Source organism: Chaetodon trifascialis, chromosome 21 (assembly GCF_039877785.1).
Source record: "Chaetodon trifascialis isolate fChaTrf1 chromosome 21, fChaTrf1.hap1, whole genome shotgun sequence".
Lineage (NCBI taxonomy): Eukaryota > Metazoa > Chordata > Actinopteri > Chaetodontiformes > Chaetodontidae > Chaetodon > Chaetodon trifascialis.
This window is the reverse complement of record NC_092076.1, coordinates 7,042,114-7,067,489: the sequence shown is the minus strand read 5'-3', so window position 1 is coordinate 7,067,489 and position 25,376 is coordinate 7,042,114. Positions and strand designations below refer to the sequence as shown.

General features: G+C 43.5%; 1 protein-coding gene across 1 annotated transcript; it reads left to right on the top strand.

Annotated features, from left to right (window-relative positions):
• The first annotated feature begins 366 nt into the window (after positions 1-366).
• On the top strand, positions 367-21,421 carry lhpp (phospholysine phosphohistidine inorganic pyrophosphate phosphatase). The gene is made up of 7 exons (XM_070990498.1): positions 367-525; positions 793-980; positions 1,601-1,754; positions 1,873-1,936; positions 2,028-2,120; positions 3,727-3,818; positions 20,723-21,421. The coding sequence occupies exons 1-7, from the start codon at positions 395-397 to the stop codon at positions 20,814-20,816; spliced, it is 816 nt and encodes a 271-aa protein (XP_070846599.1). The 5' UTR covers positions 367-394; the 3' UTR covers positions 20,817-21,421.
• Positions 21,422-25,376: the final 3,955 nt, after the last annotated feature.

The window sequence follows — 25,376 nt, the reverse complement described above, 5'->3', positions numbered from 1 at the left end:
TGTGAATAGTTATCATTGATATTAAAACGTAGTCTGATTATTTCTTTAGCAGGATGAATGTTGTTCATAATTAGTGTGTTTCTTTAATTTTGGGGGTATAGGGAACATTGGATATATAGTTCTTAGTGTTAGTTTTTATCAAATTGTGGAGGATGCCATTTTTGTTTGGTCTTTCAGAGAATAATTTTCCAGTGAAACAGATTCTAATGAAATATTATATTTCTTGTCCGGGATTGCCGTGGTCTTTATCTGAAAAGGCGGAGGCAGCTTGTTGATGTATTTATTTACTGTTTTTTGGCCCACCGGTCTGAATCAAGTCGCACGAGCTATGCGCACGAGAACATGACAGGCGGACCTGCCTTCCGCGCATGCGCGCTGAGGCTGTCATTCCGCCATGGCTGACGCGGGCTGGCCGGGCTGTGCAAAGAGTTTGAAAGGTGTCATACTGGACTTGTGCGGCGTTCTATATGACAGCGGGGAGGGCGACGGCGTTGCCATTTCTGGTTCGATTGAGGCCGTGAAAAAGTGAGTGTATGAATCGAGTCGTTTTAGACCTTTTTAGAGTTTTTAGCTGCTTGCATGTTCTGCATACCTAACTGTCAAAGCCCATGGAGCAAAGTGCATGCACCCGGTTATGCACTGTGCTGGTAACGTCTAGATAATCGCAGTCCCTTGAAAGACTCTCAAACGGGTTGTGTGCATTCATCGTCCCAGCTGTATGTTTGCCTCAGCGTCACTGTGTCCTATAGCATTGTGCTCCATCCTCAATCTGACCTCTTGACCCGTTTTAAGGCTCAAGGCGTCCGACCTGCAGCTGCGCTTCTGCACCAATGAGACCCAGGCCGCCAGAGAGACATTCGTAGCCAAGCTCCAAAGACTGGGCTTTGACATATCCATGTCTGAGGTCTTCTCTCCTGCTCCTGCAGCTGTAGCTGTCCTGAAAGACAGGGGTCTGCGGCCTCACCTGCTGGTGTATGATGGTAATGTTTTAATTTGTCAAGACTGACATTTTGACAGTCAGCCTTAGTTATCTTCAGCATTTGACCCTGTATGCAGTGCATCTAAAATTATCCTTTTTAACCACTTAAACCAGATTAGCATGTGCCTTGAATGCAGCTGCAGAGTGTGTGACTCAGCAAAACTGCACATAACAAATATTCTTAACATCAGCCTGAATTCATTCGATTGTTATTGCCCACAGAGACTAAAACAAACAATGTGTTCACTGTCCCAGCCCGTCTTTCACTCTCTGCTCCAAGCCAGATGCTTCCTACCAAAGACATCAGTCTTGAAAAACAACTTAAAAATATATATTTTCATTAAATATAATCCTTTTTAGCACTGTAGTGTTTAAGAAAAATCAATTAGTGTCATATATATGCTTAATAAACTGCACTCCCATCATGTTCACTGAATAAAGCAACATGTTTTTAATAGTTTTTGGACAGCAATGGAGGTCTGTGTCACAGAGAAATAAGCTGATTTTGGTTATAAAGACAGTACTTGTTGACAGTATGAAAGGTATAGAATATCACCAGACTTCTCCTTTAAATGACCTAACCCTAAAAAATTATTAAACTGTGTGTTTACTCTTCCACAGGACTTCTCCCTGAGTTTGACAGTGTGGACAAGACCAACCCAAACTGTGTGGTGATTGGAGACGCGGCTGAAAAATTTTCCTATCAGAACCTGAACGAGGCATTCTCGGTCCTTATAGGCCTGGAGAAACCAGTTCTGTTCTCACTCGGCCAAGGGTAAGAACTCATTAAAAGCCAGTAGCCCTTACTGTATTGCTTATTCAGGTAGGAGGCACAAGGTGAACCATGTCTTCGCAGAACCAAACAAAACATTTGTGATGTTTTCCCTTCATAGGAGGTACTACAAGGAGACAGATGGTCTGAAACTAGATGTTGGGGTCTACATGAAGGCTCTGGAGGTACAGTAGGTGCATCATTTTGCATTGATTTATTTATTAAGAATCGATAACAGCACTTCTGCGCGTGCTGACAATGAGCTCTTTGTTCCAGTATGCCTGTGATCTAAAGGCTGAAGTCATTGGAAAGCCGTCCTCAACGTTCTTCCAGAGTGTTCTCAGTGACATGGGGCTTCAACCACATGAGGTATGTAACAAAAGAGGACACTGTATGTTTGTGGGAGGACAAGTTGGTAGTATTTGATGTGCAGCAATGTAGAGTCTTACTTCACTTCCTTGAGCTAAGCTAAAATGCTAATCGTTTAGCTTTTCCGTGGGGATTCTTCTGTGTTTTGACTCTGTTCTGGCCTTTGAGTGGAAGTCATCAGGCCAGTTTATGGAGAATATGTACTCTATGTCACACATTATGACCGTGCAGTATGTTCTACACATTATTTTCAATTCTAACGACCTTTACTGTTTCAAGATTTTTGTTTTCCTCCTGGTTTCGTGCCCCATTCATAGCAGCCACCTGCTCCACATACACTGCACTGCTGAACTGTTAACACTCCACTCACTTTTCCCAAAGAGGCATACCTCTTACACATTAAACCAATTACTTGAACACACCTCCTAACTGATAGCTTGACAAATTTAGCCTCTGGCAGCTGAAACAGGAAGACGCTGACACAAAACCAAGGCACCTCTGTTCATTTGTACCCCCTTGCGTTTTTAAAATTTTTTTTAATCAGCAGGTGCTTGAACTTGTGTTCAGTACCTATGCCTAGTATAGAGAAGGGAAAACTCTTATGATGTTTTTGGCTTGTGACGACAGGGTGTGTTTACTTTGGCGAAGGCGGGTCATGTCACAGTGCTCTTGTGGACAGGAAAAAAATGCTTTTAAAAGAATAACCGTGTACATATTGACTCGGCATTAGTTAATCTCAAGTCTGAGCACTGTGCTCTATCGCTGCAGCCTCTCTAAGCTTATCTATATTTGGACCCGGCAGTTGGCACCCTGAGAAAGCTCGGTTCTCAGTCTAAGCCTCGCTCTTTTCTCTGGATTTTCTTTTCTTGGGAGAGACATGGATATAGCCACAGCTACATCTGCTGCCCTTTCCAAAGCCTTCAGTTACTCTCCCAGGCTTTCAGGCAGAGATGGTGGTGCAAAGGGTTCGTTGTTTTTGTTTTTTTTCTCCCAAAATAGAGATTCTTGTTCGTTGAGTCACTCAGTGATCAAATCAAAATGCTCCCTTCCTACAGACCAGTGATATTCCTTGCATTCCTTCTCCAAACTCTCTGATACCTCAGTTGATCCTGGTTATCTCCGAGTGTGATCAACCTGCCTGCGTTACTGAATAATGCAGCCTGCTGTTCCTTGAGCTCCCAGCCTATTTCTAGTACCCCAGTTTGCTGTTACTGATAAACTTTTGTTCTTCTTATGTCCATATTTTGAACTACAAACCGATGTGTGATAGTATCTGTTATTGCATCACTTATCGTTAGTTGCTCTTTTTCCTCTCTTCACCTCCATCTGCCGATTATGAACCATTACTTTTTATTCAGAAATCACATTTTTCACACAAGCAGGCAATCTTGTGCTTGTGTAACAGCAAGCACCTGGTCAGTGGAGACGATGGCTGAGAAGTTTTCAAAAAGAAACATGAGGAGAAGGGAGGGCAGCGTGAAATGGATCCGCCAAGTGCTGACGATGCAGCAGGAACAACAGGAGGAGATAACAACTGCCACTCTTGGCAAACTAAAGATATTCCTGAACTAAATTTGTTCTTTTTCTTCGCCCTCGTCACTTGCAGGTGCTGATGATCGGGGACGATCTGGTGAATGATGTAGGTGGGGCCCAACGCTGTGGAATGAAAGGCGTACAAGTCAGGACCGGCAAATACAGGTCAGTGATGTCCTGAATCCGTAAATGCTCTCAGAGTGAGCTATGGTTTCCCCGACACAATCTACCTAAACTGAACATGACTCCTTGTTGGCAACAGGTGTCCTTATTGGTTAGCCAAGCTATCCTTTAACTGTGACAGTGTGTGCCCGGCTGAAGTATCCTTGAGTAAGAGCCAAGCCCCATAGTGGCTTGCTCTCTGGTTTAACCCGTACTTTTATGCCTGGAGGTAAAAAGGAAAAAAACTGCTACCTGACAAGGTATCATTAAGCATCACATAAATCATGCTGCATATCCATGTTTTATAGCTTTGTGTTTTTAGAGGAAGAGGAAGTGACAAGGAAATATTTCAATGCTTTTTATTTTAAAAAATCACACATTTACTACGCATTTTGAAGCTAGTCTGACCATTTTGTAAAATCCTAAACTAAAAATCTATTCAGCTATTTGCCAGGTGAGGGCGCCCTCACACCAGCATTGCGAATCAAAGTTTCCTCCTCAAAATACAGGCTTCCTGTGAGCCAACCGCCTCATTCTTCAGTCCTCCAGATTTGTTTATTTGATTTGAGAATCCGCAGAAAATAGCTTTATTCTCTCCACATGTTGAATGCTGGTCGCCCACAAGGTCATATTCTCCCAGGATTTATGATCCCAGATCTGGAGATTACTGGGGCACCTTTCATATGGTGTAATTACAGGAACATATGGTTGATTATTTTAGATGATATATGCTGTACTTATGGCTTGAAGAAAAGAGAAAAGTGACTGCGAGTAGGAGGAGACACTGTTATGGAACTGCACATTATAATGTATGTTCAAAGTCAAACCGTAACGGATGTTTTTAATGGTTTTTCTGTATGTAATACGACCTTGCCCCTACGTTTTATATGTGTACTTTGGTCATTTTTGGGAATGGAAAGGGACTCATGAGCATCCACTATTTTACCCATGTGTCTCTGTTTTTTTGCTTTTCTCATTTTAAACACAGCCTCAGTTACTGTTGCAACAGTGGAACGAGTATTCAGGTCCTTTACTTAAATAAAAGTATCAGTAGACGAATATAAGTAGAGTAAGACTGAAAAATTGCATTAAATGGAAATACTTGTACACACACCTCAAAATTGTACTGAAAAACAGTACTTAACAGAGCAGACTTTCCACCCCTGCTGTAAACTCTATGAACAGATATCTGCATGTGAATGCACAACATGATTATTGTATAGGAGGTGTTATGGTCTCTGTTTATAGTCTGAGTGGTATTGACCAATCAGGTTTGAGCGGGCTTTGGTTGCATGCAGGTAAACAGATGTGGACATTGGCTAAAATGCAGTCTCTGCTCTCATGGGTTCTCATCAGATGACGATTCTGCTTTTTATTAGTTGAGTTGCTAATCTGAATCTCGGCCCAGATATCCGTTGTCTACACCGGGATCCTCGAAACACTGATCGTTGCCCCCAGAGGCTAAATCCTCGGCGATGGCAGTGGCTGAAGCGTTCAGAGATCACCCCCGCTGTGGAGGACGTCAAACCTCTTCCCTGTTATTGTGACCACTTTGTTTGGCTGTAAACCAGCGATTAATCTGAAGAGCACCGTGCTTGATGACCTGCTCCACTGCCACGGACTGGCATGCCGGTGTAGGGTCATGTGACCAGAGAACGCTGAGTAATCTGCTTGAGCATCAGTCAGCTCTAATCCTGAGCTAAGAGCACTCGCTGTAAAACCTGTCCTCGTGTGTACAGTATGACTCGGGAAGGGGGGGGGTGTTTCCACTGTCGTGTGCTGGCATTTACATGTGTAACTTGTACATATCTACGCTGGTATGCGAGTTCAGAAGTCAGCAGCATGCAGCGCCTCAGTGACCGCATGTAGAGACTGAGAGACTGAACGTGGTCTGATCTACAATCCATCTGCTCCATGTGACTCCACAGTCTTCTCCCTGCAGCTCAGTTCAGCTCCAGTGTGCTGACACTCAGCACTCAACACAGGATAAACCATATGAAACGATATCACTGCTCGTCCAGTGTTTTGTTTTTTGTTTTGTTTTTTTCTCTTGGAGGAGGAGGAGGAGGAGGAGGAGGAGGAGGGAGCAACTGGTCAGAATAAATGGGATGTTTCCCACAGAGGAACATGTGTGGAATCACTCTCTCGTTACATCGTGTATCGAGTTATGTTTCAGCTGTGGTGGTCTATATTTATGGACCGATAGGTGAAGGAGTTTATATTGTGAAACAAATGCATGCACAGGCAATACAGCAAGCTATTACATCATGTTTTAAGAATAGTACAGGAAAATGACACTATAGTGTTTTTTTAAAGATGGTAGATCATCAGTTAGCAGCGCAGGATTATATATTTGGACCAAAAATAAAGAGCCTTTTGATATTAGATGCTGTTTACATGAGCTGCTATGGTTTGATGGTTTATTGCTGCTTTACCTGCTTTGAATAAGTCATGCATCATATTTGTGTGTGAGCGATAACAGGAGAGGCTTGTATTTGTAGATTCGTGCTTCTGAAGCACAGCCAGTAACAGGAAGTAACATTTGTGCAGCAGATTATGATTTATGGCTGTAACATGTGCTGTCATTTACTCATTAAACAGAGACGCCTCCTAATATCCCACATCCAGACGTATTAGACAGTACGCTGTATACATTCCCTGAGAGCAAGAAGGGAAACGGCGACAGTAACAGTGTTTCTGTGGGACTGTGAGAGAGGAGAGGATGTGAGATTTAACATTTTTTAGCCAAACAGGCGCAGTGAACCCAGGCTTGCTGGGAGCAGCTATAAACCCTCAGTCAGATCTGTGAAAACACAGCTGTTTCCAAGTCAACCAGATGCTGCGCAGGCCTCAGGCTTGGAGAAAAGACCGCTTCAAATACCCCAGGCCCAGTGACAAGACAGGAAGGGAAAAAGATACAAATCACAGACTAATCTAATCATATCGGCATATTTTACAAAGCTTTTGACGAACTGTTACTCAGCATGGACGGCATAAGACCTGAAATTCTTTAAGCTTAATTTTGCTGTCAGACGCAGAGGCTTTCTGTATGTTTCACCGTCTGCTTTCTCACTCTCACAGACGACTGGAGGTCGACTTTAACATGCTTTGAAGTGAACTCATCAACCTGTCGGCTACCTCGGTGTGCCTCGCCTTGTCGGATGGTACACGTCATCGTAATTCTGTTAGACAAAGCTGAAAGTGTGCAGTGTTTTAGGGTTAGGTTGAAGTAAATGAATGCTTGTTATCTTGAGCATGCACAGTAAGACGGTTTCACGTGTAACTGCTCTCTGTACTTTTTCACAACCACAGCACATGAATGTGCTTGTTATGTTATTGTGATGGCTCCTGCAGATTAAATTCAAGAGCAGGAGCCAAGAGAAGCGATATTACAGTGCCTACCAGTAATGGCTGTTGAAGCTATAGGTGTAATATAGGGGTAATTGTACTCGAGGAGTGCTCTGCTAGCAGTGAACTTTCCTTCGTTCTTAAATAATGAGCGAAGGTTAGCACGCTTCCCTCGGGGGAACCAGAGAACCCTTTGCTCTTTAATGTAGAACAGGTTTGAAACGAGGGGCCTACACCAAAAAAGTGGTTGGAAATTAGACTGGGAGTATCGAGCTCTGACTGCTGATGTTAATCAGCTGTATGGGAACGCTCTGCAGACACCGCGCTCTCGTCCAGGCCCTGCTCAGCCTCTCAGCTCTGTAGTTATGTTGTGGGTAATCACAACATTAAAGCAGACAGTCTAATCTCAAAGGTTTAATATCTAAAACCGTCACATAGTGAAAGCCAGTATCAAACTCAGACCATGTGCAACTTGGTTATGTTCTTTGTCTTGTTGGCTGGATTTCCTGATTCATAAGTGATTTTGTTATTCTACTCTCTCTAGGGAGCACCTTTGGACTGATGAATTTTGGATAATTCTGTGAAAAGTAAAAGGTTTTTGTAGATAAATGTGTCTATAATGAGCAAAATTAAGTATTAATTAAAGCTTTATGAATTGTTTGTTTGTTTGTCCACTTGGGGGCAGTGGATCAAGCCATGAGCACAGCAATGACATGTGGCCTCATAAAGCTGATATGTTAAACGCGTGACGCCCAGCAGTCACGCAGTGGCATCATCTTCAAGTTTCAGGTCTCTATCAACCACTTAGAGAAATATGTGGCTCTTTCTGCTCAATGGTTCCACTCTTTTCACCAGCTAGTTGCAAACATTGGGTATGCTCTCTGAGTAGGGGCAGCACATATTACACAGAGCTGTTTGATGTATTATTAATGCAAAATATTGATTAGTGCAACTCTTTACAGGGTGTGTGTTTGGGTTGTTTTTGTAGCCGTACATAAAAACCCAGAAAAGATGTCAACTTGGCAGCAGGATCAGCACATAACCGCTTCTGTATTTTTCTGCTCAGACAGTCAGGCAGTCACATCATGAGTGTGCCATCCTTGCTTTCTCTGTCTTGCGGCTATTAGTTGTCTTTTTAAGTAGTCATCTCCCGCGGCCTGTGGCCTCGACTGGTCGTGTGTTCTTCTTTCTGTTCTCTTATCTTCAAGGAACTGCATCAGCACAGAACTGGCGAGCTTTGAGGCCTCATGGAAGCAGGTTGACGTCGCGCTCTTCCCTTCCTGCACTATCTGGAAGCTAGATTAATTGCTATGCTATCTGTCTCTTTGTGTATCTGTGATAATCAAAGAAGCAGCATTTCAGACTTCTGATTTAAACACACACCCTCAACTCTGACATTTGTAATTCTGTGGAGGAGAAAGCAGTGTGGTGATGTGTCAGACACAGTGTTGTTAGGTATGTTGAATGAAAGCCAGAGAGTTAGAGGAAGCCCTTGCTGGACTGCATTTGGAATCTGGCAGAGAGTGCACAGCAAACAGTTTCACACAGCAGCAACCATCCTCAGAATGGGTTATATTGTAAACCTCTCCCTGTGGCCAATGCCTCACTGCTAGTGTGAGTGTTGGGAAACTGTTTTCCAAGCAGGCCGAGCCAGATTAAAGTCTCCAGAGAGACTCAGTCCCTGATGATAGAAACTATGAACCAGTTTGCTGAAATTGCACCCTGGTTCATGGCCTTTATGTCTGCGGCCGTCACTGAGGGACGCTAACAGGAAGCGAGTGTTAAAGTGGGGGTGAGTAACCATGGGATCACCACGCACATTAGATTTCCTTCAGCGTTTTTAGCGTGAGTCGGTTTCGTTGCTGCTCCTCCAAGCTCAGACCATACAGAAAACTAAACATGCTAATGCTTGTTAATGCCAAACATGCTAACATTAGCAGCATGCTAAAGATAGTTCAATGCTCCATTCTGGTCAGGTTGGCAGAAGACTGCAAAAGGCCTCCATTGCTACCCTTTAGGCACATCAGGTACACGTAAACCAAGATTAAATTAGCTATTTTATAGTGTTGGTCGTTAGTAGTCGTTGACGAGGGAAACCGAAGACAAACAAACATTAGCTCCTGTTAGCTGAATTGATTGTGTGTTGGATTTTCATTGGCTGTAATTGCAAGCAATGATGCATCTGCAGCCTTTTTGCTGCGGCTTTGTTGACGCTATCTGGGAGATACCGTAGCTGTCAGAAATTCCTGATATCTGATATGAAATTAAAGCTTTTTCTTTTCACTTTTTCCAACTCTGGTTGTGAAAACATGAAATAAAGGTCTGTAAAAAGTGTTACAGATTTGTAATGACAGTGTTTTTGTTTTATGACTGCTGTGAACTGTGTAACATGGAGTATAGCGGTTAGCACATACCTTATCAATGAAGCTGTTGTGCTCATGCAAAGACACACATGTGCACACACGCAGTGTTGTGCAATGAAACACGTCAGTTAGAACACACAGTTCTCACCAGATGGTCGGTATGCAAATATTCATAGCTATCACTGTAACTGCTACTCCTGTAATCAGCGTCATTAGAACCGGCAGGTCTGAGGCAGATGTGGAAGGAGAGTCAAAAGAATGTGCTTTGAGGCCATAGTGAAGTTTTCTAATGTGACTTCAGTCTTCTGAATAGACCTCAGGCTGTGGTATTGGATGGTACAGCCCTGTGAGAGAGTGTGAGAGGAAGCGCTGACAGCTCAAGAGACGTCCCTCTTAACATCTCATGGCACCAGTAAAGTGTAAATGATCCCCATTGGCCCAGTTCAGGTCAGATCCAGTGAAATCATTCCCTCCCTCCCAGCGGCCCATATGTACCCGACTGGGTGAGTGACACATAACACTGTGATTGGTGGGGATATCCAGAGCAGATCTCCACCGGCCACCCTAATGAAGTCATGCAAATAAAGCCATTATCAGTGCAGCCAGTAGAAGGAAGGACTGCTCATTAGGAAAGCAAATGGCCCATCAGCCTGAGCAAACAGACTGTAAGAGCGAGGTAGAGCTCCCACAGTGGAAAGGTCTTTGCCCTCAGCTCAGTGTAACATAGTGTTCAGGATCTGCGTGATAAATCTTCAATTGCTTGCACAATGTTTTGTCAAAATAGAATATTTTCACATGTTTAATTGTTATCTGACCTCTGAAAACTGCACATAAATCATTTGCCAAGATTTGAATGTCATTCTAACAAGATGTACATGTACCATTTGAACATAACAGGAAATCAGATTAAGCTGAACTTAAGCGTCCTCGAGAGGTTTTTAATTTCAAAACTGAAGCTGGCAAAAAAACAAGGCTTTCAGTTGTTTTGCTCAGTAAGGTGATCCGTGAGTATATTGCAGATATTATGTATTTAAATCTTTTAATATATGCTTTTGAAGATGATACCTCCTTCTTCTGCTCCAGTTTCTGCTTTATACGTATCAGTGTTAGTTTCTGTAACTTGTTTGCACTAACACGTTTTCATTCTTCTGTGTACACAGGGCGCTTATGCAAAACAGAGTTAACAATTCTCCTCCCTGCATAAATATACAGGTTGAATGGGTGACTGAGTGAAAGGGTTCATGGAAGAGTGTGAACATTTCACCGGATTATGTGTGTGTGTCTCCAGAAAGGTGATGCTCCCCCCCCTGACATAAACAGCCTATCAGATCTCCATTCCTGTGAATCCAACAGACACCAGGCTGAACACAGCACAGCAGTGTTAGGTTTATGGATGGGCTTTGTCCTTCGCAGATCTGTGACACTGAACCTTGACAGGGCGAACGTGCACGGCTGTGGTTGCAGCTTAATCTCCTTTATAAACTGAGCGCTGCCCCTGGGATGGCTCTCAGGTACATACTGTATTTCAGCCTAGCTTATCTTTCACTCCTCCACTGGTGTCCTGTGGCCTCAGTTGCTATGATAATGTACATGGCTTCAAGTGTGTGCTCATCAGACAGGGAGTGATTGTCTTTAGCACGTGTGACTTACCGTATTTCAAGGCGTTGTTTGCATGGATCATCCAGACAATTAGAAAATATCCTTTTACCCATGATAATGACTTGAACTGTCTTTTTGGAGCACACTTCTGCAGAACTGGATTTGATGTGCGGTCGTGTCTGAGGAGATAATGCTGGAGTTGCAGTTTCTCTGCGCTTTTGCTATGCCTTGACCTTTGTCAACTGTTTTTCTTTTATAGACGAGAGCACTAGCACTTCATACGTTCTAAGACAGCGGCGCGGTCCCACGCCCTGTCCTGTTAACCTCTGTTAGCACGTTAGTTTTGTCTGTGTGGGGAGGAAGTGAAGTTATCACATCGCACTCTTCTCCACTGAGGCTGTGAACTATGAGATTACAAGCTCGACAACTCGACTGCTACAGTATTTCTGTGTCATTGAGGTCTGTTTGCCTCTGCGCCTCCACAGAGACCGATTGCTCCAATCCACTGAATCGTGCTATGTGCACAGTGTGGCCTTTGAACTGGTGCAGAATCTGCAGGGTCCCTCTTTTGTATCTAGGTCCCCCCAGATCATCAGAGGAACTGAAACCAAGAGCATTGAGACCGATTAGGTTTTGTTTGCTCTGCGGCAAACAGGCAGATTGAGTCAGCAGTGTTTGATTTATTGCTGCTCCCATGGTAAAACAGTGTGGCCCCAGAGCAACAGACATGATCAACTATGTATACAAATCCATGGATCTCATACTTTCATAGTAGCATATTATATCAGGCAGGCTAAAAGTGTTCGACCATCCATGAATCAGCCCTTGTTTCAGTCCTGTCTGCTAATCTCCGACTGCTGTTCTCCATAGCTCCTTTGTCAGTCAGCAGCAGCGCCTTTGGCAAAACTTTTGCATGGCAAAATAGGAAAATATACGTTACATGCTGTTTCCATTTCCACTGCTGCATTACCCTCCTTTTTAACAGACAACACATGAAAGCTGTTTTTTGTTGGTTGGATCTCTTTCCTGGCTGCTCGCTCCCACCTTATCCCTTCTTGTCCGGAGGTGGGCGGGTTATTCTTTTCAACATCCTCTGCAGTGCCTCAGGATTGCACAGCACTTAGAGTTTTCTCAAATACATAAACTTTTTAAGTGCATTTAAGTGCTAACACTTAGAAATGATGTCTTCTTGAATTTTCTCTGCCATAAACATATAGGATTGATTATCAGTTAAGTGTTCCATACAATGCCATACAGTCCCGCTAATTAACTTAGAGGCCAAGTGATGTTTTCATCCCATTCCCATGGATTGGAATCGGCTGCTTTGTGGGGAATGTAAACACAATCAATTCTGGAAATGATTTCCTCATCCATCAGGCACTCTGCTGTTGGCCGGAGACCCTACACTGCTCTGTCTTTATTGTGTCTGTGCTGGCGACGGCCGTGGCCAGAGGCATTCAATTTTTGGGTTGTCAGTCCATACATCTGTCCCATTCTCGTTAGCATGATAGCTCAGAAACGGCTGAGGGACTTTCTTTAAATTTAGCACTTGGACTCAAGGGTGAGCTGATTAGATTTTGGTGGTCAAAAGTCACTGTGACCTCACAAACACATTTTCGGCCATAACTCAAGAATTCTTATGAATTATGACAAAGTTTCACACAAATAAACCTTTCTCTTTTTTAACAGATGGATTTCATATTTCTATGCTTTCAATAAAATATATCATTAAAAATTGAACCTTCACTGTTTGCTTCCTCTTGGCCACTGAGAATGGCATCTGCAATCAACTTGGATTCTCAGCAGTTGCAATTAATTCCAGTGGTGTCCAAGCTTCATGGCAAAACACTGCAAAATATCCATGGAAACCTATCAAACAGCTGCTGCAACGTAATCCACTTTTCCACTGTCCATCTACATGCTCAGCATATTCCAAACATTATCCATAACTCATGGTTTTGCCATATTTAGCCACATTTAACCACAGGAGGTCAATATTTGAGTACAAGAGTACCCCGTGTAACAGATAAGAGGTCATTTTATGTCATTGTGATCACACGATACAGAGTGACAAATCAGAGCAAAGTACAACAAAGCTAAAATGATTGTAGAAAAGGTGAAGTGAGACTTATCCCCACCCAAATCTGCAACATCTTGTTCTCTTTCATTCAAGCTATGTTTTGAACCTTCTGTTTGGATCAGATAAACGTCAGATCAGAATGTAACAGGGCCGCCAGAGATGGGGGACAGATTCTAGATGGATGTGGCAGTAGCTGTACAAAGAGATTAAAGAGCTTCATGACACTCCGGTGGGTGCCTGAGCCTGTCTGACCATCCCTCCCCACCCCAGAGTGACAGCTTCCTCTGCCTACAGGCTCCTCTAAAGCCTGCTGTGCGTTATAAGTCAATGAGATATTAATAATTAACCGGAGCTTTTTTCACAGTGAGACTAGACTCCCACGGCGAGACAAAGGAGCCGGCCGGGCCTTGGCCACTGAGCCCCTCGACGGTACTTTTCCACCCCTGAGAGAGAAAAAGAGAAAGAAAGAAAAGGAGTGAGAGTGGGAGAGAATCGGAGCGCTAAAGCCCACAGATGGCAAGCTGAAACATAGCACTGCCTCTTAAACACATGAACACAGGCCCTCAGTCGTTTCAATGGGGATCCAATCCCTCTTGCAATTACCAGTAGACAGGCTGCTTGGCTGGGGGGACTTGGGCCCTTGCCTGGTTTCAGCTGGAGCCATTTTTTCTTCTAATGGTTTGTGTGTATATGTTTGTGTGCTTGCACATGTGTGTTTGCATTTTCTGTAGCAGAAGCAGGTGACTCAGCAGTCCCTCACCACTAACAAAACACTCCTGCTCACCGGGATACACACACACACACACACACACACACACACACACACACACACACACACACACACACACACACACACACACACACGAATGAAGGCTCAGCAAGTCACCAGCGGCTCTGCTAATAATAACACCCTGATGAAAAGAGTGTGGTTAGATCTGGGTCACATGAGGCTCTGCATATTGAGCACAACACTGACAGGACAGCTGTGAAATGATAAGTGGAGTTTCCTTTTGTCAGTTTGGTTACATAAACAATAACTATCATAACCAGGTGTTGTATTAAATAAAAAGTTAACGGCTCAAATGGTTAGCTGTACTTCATAGATAAACAGTTGCATCAGTTCAGATCAGGAATGAATAAACACTAAAAGTACTGCAGAGTAATAAGTTGGAAAAAGTTACCTAAAAGTACTCAAAAAGCAGTTGAAATAGATAAAAGTAGTGAATAAACAATTAAAAATGTTGGCTAAAAGTGCTCAGGAGGCTGTTGAAACCATTAGTTAAAAGTAATAATTAAACACTTGAAAGTGTTTGCTGAAAGTAATTAATAAACATTCGAAATAATTAGCCAAAAGTGTAATGGATAAACAGCTGAACTTAAAAAAATACAATTACTGCAGAGTAAATATTTGAAATTTTTAGCTAAAAGTACTCAATAAGTAGTTTAAATAGGTAAAAGTGATGAATAAACCGTTGAAATCTTTAGCTAAAAGTACTGGAGAAACACTAAATTGTTAGCTTAAAGTAATGGATATACAGTTGACTGCAATAACCAATTGTTAAATGCATGACAGTATCTTCAGTTGATAATGTGAAGTAACATCTAGTTTATAATCCATTTCTAAGAACATGGAGCATGAGGGTACTTCTACTGCTTGTCTGATCGGGCCGACGGACCCCCGCTGGGGACTGCTGATCAAGAGGCTGTTTCAAGAGACTGGTACTTAATTTTCATACATGGAAATTAATAGAAATCAATGCTTTTTGAGAGTCTGAACAAGTACTTCAAGTCTAATCCGGCAGGCATTTGAAATTGTGATCTGTAATGTACACAAGATTTGTAGTTCGGGAGGTAAAACCTGCAAAGACACCAACATAGAGCTGTTAGTGTCTCAGAGACAGAAAGTGAAGGTAGATGCTTTACGTCCTGTTCGTTTTGCCTCAGATGTGTTTGTGGTTGGGAAGGATAAAGTTTCCAGTTTCTCTCTGTCTCTCTTTCTCACACACATGCACACACGCACACACACGTGGTTTCAGAGAGCTAAAGGATATCAAAAAAATCAAGTGGCTCTGCATGCTGCAACCAGGGAATCCCCTTTGCATCCTGCTCGATTGGAAAGAACCGTTAATCTGTGTGTGTGTGTTAAATTGTGAAAACCACCGCAGCTGTTTGCTGATCATGACTCAACGTTACACAGCTTTTGTACAGTGAAGTGATAACGGCTGCTGCATGGCCACAAACTCAGCGGAGGATGTGAAGACCTCAGCTTAGCATCTGTCATTGCTGTTGCCATAACATGCACGTAACATGGTGGTTTCCCCAGTTCAGTTGGGCTGCTTTTCATAAGAGGCTGCAGCTGTATTATTTCAAGGGAGTTATCAGCGTTGTGGTTCTGTAAATAACAGGTAAAAGAAAAGTGAGAATAAAAGTGAAGCTGGAGTAGATGATGATAAAACTCGACTGGAGCATCTCAACTGGCTGCAGTCCTTATCTTTCTGAGGATCCTGATACTCCATCAGTCTCTCCCGTGACCTTTTGTTTAGAACCAAACACGATCACATTCTCACCCTCAAGGCCAAGTCTCCTGCAACGTCACCGAGGAGCAGAAAACACATGCAGTTACAAACCTTCTCCTCCCCTCAGGGTGAGGGCAGAAAGCTTTGTCTGGTGTTAGTATCTTATATCACCCACAAGGCTTGGCTGAACATAAAGGCTATAGTTATCACCCGGCCGTGTTCTCCTCTGGGTTATGGTTATGTAGTCTGCTTACAGAGTGTGGAAAGGCAGTGCTTTGGCTGATGGTGCCTTCACTGGTCTGGTATGAAAAACACACTTCTACACAATGAGCTGGCCTGAGTGTTTTTCCGTATCATGCTGGCAGGTTGACTCTTTTCCTTGCAGCCTTGTCATAGCTCTCATAAATGAGATTCCTCACTGCAAAGCCAGGTGACGGCACACATTACAGAATACCAGGGGTGTTAGGGTTTTTAATTTAAAGAGGAAAATCACGAAAGCTTTACACGGAAATACTCATGTTTTAATAAGATTTAGAATGAATGTTTGGCCTTAAAAAGTTGCATGTGTGTGTCACGTCCTTGTTGTTTAGCTTCCACGTTGTTCCTCTTTTTAGATGCAGTCTGTCAGTTTTACTGTATACTTTTACTTTTGTTTTAACTAGTGAACCTGCCTCTTTTGAGGTCTGCTACGTGCCTGTACGTTTGTAATTTTAAGTTAGAACTTTCCAAAGGGCTGGGCAATTCGTAGAATTTAACCCTCAATTACAATTTTGGCTTCCAGTAACTCTGAAGACAAATTAATCTAGATAAACGGTTATTGAGCCACACTCAGTTTTGCACTGACGCTCTCGTTTTTTCTTGTGCTATAAATCCAGCGCACCCCTTTCCATTACAGCAGTGGTCCCTAAAAGCCAGGCTGTGACATGTTTAGCTCAGCTCGCTGCGGGTCAAGTAAGCTGTCATTGGTTGAAAAAAACAGTCAAGCCAGCTGCTGGTGGATTTTGCTGAACATCCATATGTGACATTACGGCGCTGGTGCATAGAGTGGTATTATGAGACATTTACTTTGTATTAGTTTGTCAGTTATATTTAAAGTTCAAGGCAATCCACTGTTAAAGAGACGTGTTCTCTTTTTTTAAAGTTGATTAAATTGTTTTAAATATTTGTGGTCTCAAGTAATTGTGATTAGCATTTTTGCTACGATAGAGAAGCACTAAGTTTCCATGAAGAGCGAAGTTACAGGAAAGTTAGTTCAAAGCTGCAAAGTTTCCTAAAAACAAGATATTTCGATGTGTCAAAATTCAGCTGCTGTTTCCAACCAGGTTTCCCAGAAGTTGCGCTGTCAGCTCAGACTCATGCATGCCTTATCTGCTTTATCTGCGCGGCGTCAAACGACACGCACACTCAGCACAGGTGAAGAGGTTAAGAGAGAAGTGTAAATCGAAATCGGCCGTATGTGACAGTTTTGCTTCCTTCTGTGCACACGTGTGTGTCTTTGTGTATGCACTAGTGTGTTAAGCATTAACCGATGGGAAGGCTGCCATGCCTTTCACCCCACGGTCAGCCACCTTGATAGCCGCCCTTTTCTTTATTTCTGTTTCTCATCTCTCCCGGTCGTTGACATCAGCTGACTTTCACACGCTTGTACACTCTCTATTTGAGTCGTTCGTATCAACTTGTATTTCACAGCAGTGCGGTCTGTCCTTATTAAAACTTATCTCTGTGTTTTATAGAGCCATGTATCATGTTATACTGTATTTCTATCCTTATGACGCTCGTAAACTGCTATAATCTGAAACCTGCCTGCGCATCATATACATGATAGCCATGTTCTCGTGTCCAGCTTGCAAAACTGTTAATCCACTGTCATGTTATAGCTGTTGTAGGAGATTAGAGATGTACAGTATGTACCTGTTTTATAGCACATGGAACGATGAGCAACGCTACTCGAATTTAAAATACATACTTAAAATACATTCGGCGTTCATAACCTTAAAGGATGAAGTATTACAGATTACTTTCATCAGCGTTTAACCTGATATCTATATTTTTCAGTAGATTTTGATTAAAAGAATATTATACTTAATTTCTACTTTTTGAGGAACGTACAAGTATACTCTGTTTGTCGCCTTCAAGTATACTGAAGTTCACTCAAATAGTTCTTGAGTACCACTTAGTCATACTTGAATATACTGAAAGTATAAAGTATAGAAGTACACCAGTTAAAATCAGGATTCATGAGCATTCAAAACACACTTGCAGTACAATTGTATTATATCACCAATGTGTTGGAAATATACCTAAATACTAATACTAAATGCTAAGTGTTTTACCAAGGGATTGAAAATAATACACTTTTTAAAAGTACACTTTATCACTATTAAAAGTATTTGTTATTTAGTTCACTTAAGTCCAATTTATAGTACACTTACAATGAAGTACACTTTGAAGAAGTACCACTTGAATTCATATATTCATTTTGAAATACTTAAGTAGAACTCAATGAAATCTAATCAGAAGTACACTTTTTAAAAGTGTCTGTCAAACATACTTTAAATTAAGATGACTCTCTTATACTTTTTATTTATTTTTATTCCTATTTATTATATTTGTATTACAGTAAAGTATACTAATTTTCATTGTCGATTCATTTCTGTCAAAAAGCAAATCTATGAATCAACAATTCTTTCACCACGACGCAGATCGATCCAGATTCAGTTTCCGTAGTTCTTTGCCAAGAGGCCCCACGTCTTATGATCACTGACCAAGTTCCTGGTGAAGTTTGTCAGCATTGTGGCAGCTGTGTTGAACTAAATTCTTGGCTGCTTCCCACCTCCTACCTCATGGCTGACCTCATCCGTTCGTGAAGGCTGCGCACTGTCCGTCAGGCTCAGGGACCGAGCTTGTCTTTTCATGTGTATTGATATTACATTGACCTGAAGGACACGCAGCGAGCTGCAGATTACCTCATCGGTAACACTAGCTGCGTTGTGCTGAATTTTGCATGGTCACATTGACCTGGTTGCTCCTTCATTATTCATGGCATTGGGAGGAAAGCAGTAAAATGAATACACACATGCATGCATATCTGCAAGGCGGAGGCCATGGGAGATTTAAAGGAGCATCAGGCTGGAGAGACAGCGTGGTCGATGCTGCTGGCTTCACTGCTTGAAACATAAGAGCCATGTGCTTGCTTGTGTGTTCATGCCTGTGTGTGCGTGTGTGAACTCAATCAGTCCTCGGGCAGAAACGGGTGTGGGAGTAATCCAGCACAGGAGACATAACACCCAGACCATTAGCGAACCAGCTCACATAACCCAAGTACTGGTGGCTGACAGACATGCGTAAACACATGGCACGGCTTCTCCGTATTCACTGCAGCTTCAGTATTCAACACCTATCTTCACACACACACACACACACACACACACACACACACACACACACACACACACTGGCCTCTTCTTTCTGATGCTACACTTGGGCGGCTCACAAATATTTGCCATGGTTCTCTGCAAGCTCTCAGAGGGCAGGATTAATGGTGGTGTGTGCCGCACATCCAGGGCCAGACAAAGCCTCCCCATCTGGAGCTCCAACCCGTGACTGGGGAACAGAGGCAGCACACAGAGCCTGGTCAAGGCAGCCCAGGGAGGTCGGGGGGGGGGGAATCTATAGGCACCTCTTCATAAATGAGCAGGAATCCTGGGCAGCCCTGCAGATGAATGAAGGGGGCGTCTCTGCCTTTTGATGTGATGGGGAGGAAAAGGGTCCTGCATGCCGGCCCGGGGTCTGGTGCCACGCCAAATGGATCGCATTTCCCCTACCAGCTGATTAAACAGCCATATCTGCATCCCTCACTGGGCCCTGAGCCAAACAATGGCAGCAGCCAGGAGGGGGATAGGCAAGGCTGCCCTGTGCCTCCTATGGATTTTCAACTATTTAGGAAACCAGGTTGAGACAAAACTCTGATGGTGGTCAGTGGTTTCTGATGTTTTTGGCCTGTGACCTTTGTCTTTATTGATTCTTCCACGAATACATTCACACGTAGGAGCACAAAAGTTCACTTGATATTAGATACTTGAAAAACTGTAAAACATTATCTGTGTATATCACACTGTAAACATAACCCAATCTCATAACCCACCCCCATTAAATAGACATAATGATAGAGCACAGCCATCATCTACGACCCTTTAGAAACAAGCCGTGTCTGCTGGTTACTGCTGGTCAGCTGTATGTTTATCAGCCATGAGCTTTTACGCAGATATAAATTTCATACCAATCCTTCCAGTAGCTTTTGAGATATTTGAGCCTGGACCTAAGTGGTGGACAGACTGACATTGCCATTCCCCCGAAAAAACCAAAGCTTTGAGAAACGTCAGTAGAAATAAACTCAGTGTTGTGCAGCAGAAAGATGTTTTCTTCTTTCTCTTCCAACCTTTTAGCATCCTGCAACTGCGTCCTCTCAGGGTCCCACAACCAAATTATTTTCTTGGCTTTATTTTAAGAAACTGGGTGTTTCGGAATTAGTATTTCTCAGTTGGTCTGTTTTTAGTTGCCTTCAGATAAATTAAAGAAGCCTGGAACAGTGCGTGACAGCTGGTGATGGAGACAGAAAACAGGCACTACCCTGCCGGGGCTTTTGGCAAGCAGCTGCAGAGACACCTTTACGTGTGAAGATATAAACACAGCAAGAAAAAAAATCGTGCAAAACCTTAATTTTTAGTACAGTGCTGTTGGTCATAAGTGAGCTCTTATGATCATTCTGGACACAGATCCTATTATTCCTCCTCAAGCTGTATTGAGCCGAATTGTTCAAGCTTGGCCTTTCCTGAACCTTCTTAGACTATCATACATCATCATCATCATACATTCAGTCCTGTTAATGTGGCTGATAACATCAAACTGCTAGCCCCTCTTGTTTCCTGAGGTGGCTGTTTGTTCCTGTGCCTTCCTCTGCTGCGTGTCCTTAACCTTGTGCTTTTGCATGTCCTCCCTCAGGCCCAGCGACGAGAAGCACCTGACGGTAACGGCTGACGGCACCGTGGACAACCTGGCCCAGGCTGTGGACGTGATCCTCAATCAGAGGCACTGAGGACGAGGCAGCGGACACCGGAAACACTCCACTTAAACATGACCCTGGGTGATACAGGCTGGTAGTATTTTCATACAGCTAAGTGTTGTTTCCGGTGGGAAGGGTGTCCTGCATTCAAGTAACATGTGAAAGCAGTACAATAGTAAAGTACCATTCAAATATCCTGTAACTGACTAATATGGGAAACACCCACCCATCTGGTGGTCACACGTACTGTAGAAAAAACTAGAATGAGACGGCTTACTGTTATCCAGGTCTACGAGAGCTAATCTAGAACACGTTAGAGCTGTGAGTGTATTTGTCAGTACATGATTGGCATAGATAAGATACCTCAACTTGACATGAATGTGCCTGTAACCGACTGCTGACTGACAGGCAAAGTAATGCTGTGTTCAGCCTCCCTGCTTGTGTTAAACAGATTCTTTGCAGAGATACTTTAAGTGAAGACAGTTAGTAGTCAAACTGGAACTGCACAATTGAAACGTAGCTGTAGTGTATTTTAACATGCATTCACCTCATGTAAGTAGTTCATTATGTGTAGGTAATGTTGCTGTTGCTCACGTGCCTAACCTAAATAAAGCAGTGGGGAGAGGTCCACATGCTGAGCTGTTGAATGTGCCGATCTGTCCGAGCCATTGTCGCAGAACTGTTGTTTTTTTGTTTTGTTTTTTTAAAAAAGAAGGCTCAAGGTCTCAGAGCACTGTGGAAAATGCAGCCCAGGCTCTGGTTTAAACTGGAATTCATATCGCAGCGGCTTTTGTTTTACAAAAACAAATGGCTGGAAATGGGAAGTGAGCTGGCCTCAGACATGATAAATGCAGAACCCAGCCGAGTGTGATGAATTACGCTGGTGCTCGAGCTCGTGTTTCCCCCCCTGTAAACAAAACTGAAACAAGCCCTCCATCATCAGATTGAGGAATCACAAATCTACAACTGCTTATCTTTATTTACTTGACTGTAAGCCACCTCTGCAGGGGATTGCCCTGTCGCCGTTACATTGTTAATTGCCACTCATTAGACGCAGTGCATTCATGTCAGTATCTACAGTGAGGTGAAATGAAATGTGGGGGGGAATTGGTTGTTGGGCTCTCGTGTGCCAGCTGGATCATTGAGGCCCCTGGAAGTGGGGCGTAAAACAAACGATTCTCCGTGGCTGCCCCCAAGGTTTCAGTGTACCAAATAGATTGAACAAAAGCCCATTGCCAAGTGATTCATTGAGGTCTTTCTGGTTCACTTCACCATTAGCTGACACAAGCTTCAATGTTATTGGGCAATTAAAGGTAATGAAATGCTACGAAGTATTATGAAACTGTGTCTGAGCCGGTTGTACCACTCCTATTTCTGATTGGGAAATAAATATTAATGTACACGGCAAAGTACTAGCAGCTGGTACCCAGTTTTCCAACAGCTTACACATTGTTTGACTCGCTGTTTTGTTCATTATGTTACTGCCTGTTGGCCTTGTATGGAGCTATTAAACATGTATTTGACTGCTCTCGAATGAATTCACTTGGCTTTAAATGGGTTTTTTTCCTCCAGTTCGTGGACGTGCAGTAATTCTGATGGATGTAGGCCACGGTTTTCAGCAGCTCCTCTTGGCAGGTTTCATCATCACTAGGTGTTAAACACAAACACACGGATGCCCCAGAGCGAGCTGCTTCATATAACCACACCTCTCAGGCAGGCCCCAGGTCACCCACCCATTTCAGACAAGTTACAAATTAGCAGAGGTCTACCTCTGCAGGCTGTCGTGATGCGCAAACAGCGATGTTCCTGCCGGACTGCAGCACTTTGAGTCCCTCACTGTGGCCGCAGACTGTGAAGCAAGATTACCTTTCAAAGAATAGAGATGACCTCATTTCAGGAGACATGTCTGGGCATGTCTGACCTCACTGACACAGGACAGTATCGACAGACTTAGTGCGCTGTCAGATCTTTGACTGGCTGAAGCTGTTGTGCTGATTTTCCGGTTGGAAGTTATTAGCACATCAGTTTGTCATCTTTGGCCTTTTTCATACATCTGGATTGTGTTCGTGTTGTTTTCCCACTCTGTTATTCGACCGCAGTTAACCTCACTGTTGACTTGAAAACAATGTTTACTTGAAGCGATCAATGGAAAATTATGATATTTATTCTATTTTATTCTTTATTTATTTAAAGTAATTTATCAAATAAAAATGCCAAAAACCTGCCAGCAGGTTGACATTTATGATTTTGTGTGAAATACCTCAGTGACTATTCGATGGACTTCCGTGGATTTAGATACACATTTCACGTTGTAATAATAACTTTGAGGACCCTTGAACTTGTCCAAGAGCTGCCAAACAAATGACAGCCTCAGCAGCACACATCTTAGCATGCTAATATGATAAAGTGAGATGGTGGACATGAAGTAAACATTATACGTGCTAAACATCAGCATGTTAGCATAGTCAGTGTGAGCATGTTAGCAATGCTAACATTTGCCTGTAGCTCAAAGCACTGCTGTGCAGCTGGCATGGCTGGAGACAGTTAGCTTCTTCTTTCTGACTTTATATGCAGCTTTTCTTGTCGCACCGTATTATGTTTTGGGTTTTTCAGACAGAATAAACAACTGGAATTGAGATGTTGGGCTTTGGGAACTCGAAACTGGCATTCATCCTTCTCTGACATTTTAAAGACCAAGCAATTACAGTCTTCTCCCAAAAAATAGTACAGTCATGAACTCCTCATCATTTTCCATTCATCTTGCAAATGTCACTCCCATTAAGTCTGATTTGCTAGATGCTTATCTTCCAAATATCGGCTTCTGCAGTCATACCAGAACACAATTATGACTGTCTGTGAGAGTATCCCCACCCTGAGCTCCCTCCTCTTCTCGTGCAGCCTCGAGTCATTAAGCTCACAATCTCATTTTCCCCTTATGTTGACTGACACCTCAGGGACACAGGGCAGTGCAGGAGGTGTCATTCATGTGTGAGGAGACGGACGAATGCAGGAGAATGCGGCTGTCTGTTAAAGTGTCCTACATCCAGTGGCAGCTTTCTCCTGGAGGCCTCATCTGCACAAAGTTTGCACAAAGTTGAGATTTTTTTTTTTTTAAAATGTGTAATCAATCCACATCCATTGACTTGTTTTTCTAGAGTATGAAAACTGAGACAAGTTAATTTTTGAATCCTGTATGTTGCAATGATTTCGAAGTCTAAAACAAAGTCAGACGTCTTTAGAAATGAGGCCCCTCGAGATCCCGCTGCGCCTTTGCAGAGTTTGCACACGGCGCTGCTGAGCCCACATTCACACACGTTTTTATGTCATCTGTTTGGGTTAGGCTCCTCTTACACGGCACGCACACTGCTGCTCTTGTGCCGCACCTGCATTTACCCACCTTAACAACTGCCAGCTGTGTGTTACCTTGAACTTTCATCTCCACTCATTTGGCTCTTCCTGTTTGACAGGAAACGGCGGGTCAGCTGACCAGGCGCAGCACACCTGCAGCCCCAAATGCACCGTTGTCCGTGGAAACATGCACTTGTTTTGACAGCAGCCGGTTATTTGTCCCCTCCCTTGTGTGTGTGTGTGTGTGTGTGTGTGTAGCGCTGGTCCATGTGCAGGGCTCTTGCTGCCTCTCGCCAAGCCGCATGGTTTCCCCCACATTTCATCACTCTCTTTCCCTTGTGGGCAGCCGTGCCAACAGCACTCGGTGGCGTGGGAGGGCTCTGGAACTTCAGAAGTCGTCGGGTTCGGAGCAGAGGCCTGAATTTCCTCCCTTTCCTGGCTGCCCCCGACCCCACCCCGTTCCTCCCTCTGAGTCTTTTGCAAGCAATCTGAGAAGTGTCTCGGTTCAAACACAGAGCAGTCTGTACTCGGCTGACATGGTCACAGCCGTCACAGGACCCTCCAGGGACACGACCCCTGCACGACTGCCCGCTGAAGCCTCAGAGGCCCGGATCCCCAGACACTAAGCGTGACCCCGTGATGTCATACCAGAGCGTATGTGTATGTCTAATCCAGGCGAGAGGGTGGTCGCACGTCACCATGCAGTGTAAACTAACTGTCCGGGTCTGAAGGCTTACAGCTGATCTCAATTTTTAAACCTGTCTGTCTCTGCTGGGGCTCTCTCCTGTGAAGGGGTCCAGTTACCTTTTGTAAAAGCCAAAGCTTTCAGTTTGAGTGCTCACACCTTATGTCCGACACAGTCCTCACGCTGCTTTAATCTAAAGGACTATTTGACATGAAGGCTTGTATGACCTTGTTACATCCCTTCCATGTGGGTGCAGACTATCGCCGCTCAGACATAACACTGGCTGAACTTTAAAAAGTCAGTCGTACCTTACAGACAGTTTGTGGTTTGGTCTTGCATGAATCCAACAAAGCCTGAGAGTGAGATTTGACACGACAGCTACCGCCAAGTGCAATAGTCTAATGATACGGTGCGTATGCACAGGGGACGGTTTGAGCTGAAGGTGAAGTTTGTGCTGCTCAGTCTTTATTAGAAAAGCTTCAGACAGCACTTGCTCAACTGGAAATGTTTTGTGGCCGGGTGCTACTGCTAAATTGTTTTTCACCCCGACCACATTTGTG

Coding starts and splice junctions, on each gene's coding strand:
- lhpp (XM_070990498.1), top strand. CDS start 395: ATGGCTGACGCGGGCTGGCCGGGCTGTGCAAAGAGTTTGAAAGGTGTC. Junction 1,755..1,872: donor CTGTTCTCACTCGGCCAAGG/GTAAGAACTCAT, acceptor TTCCCTTCATAG/GAGGTACTACAAGGAGACAG. Junction 2,121..3,726: donor TGGGGCTTCAACCACATGAG/GTATGTAACAAA, acceptor CGTCACTTGCAG/GTGCTGATGATCGGGGACGA.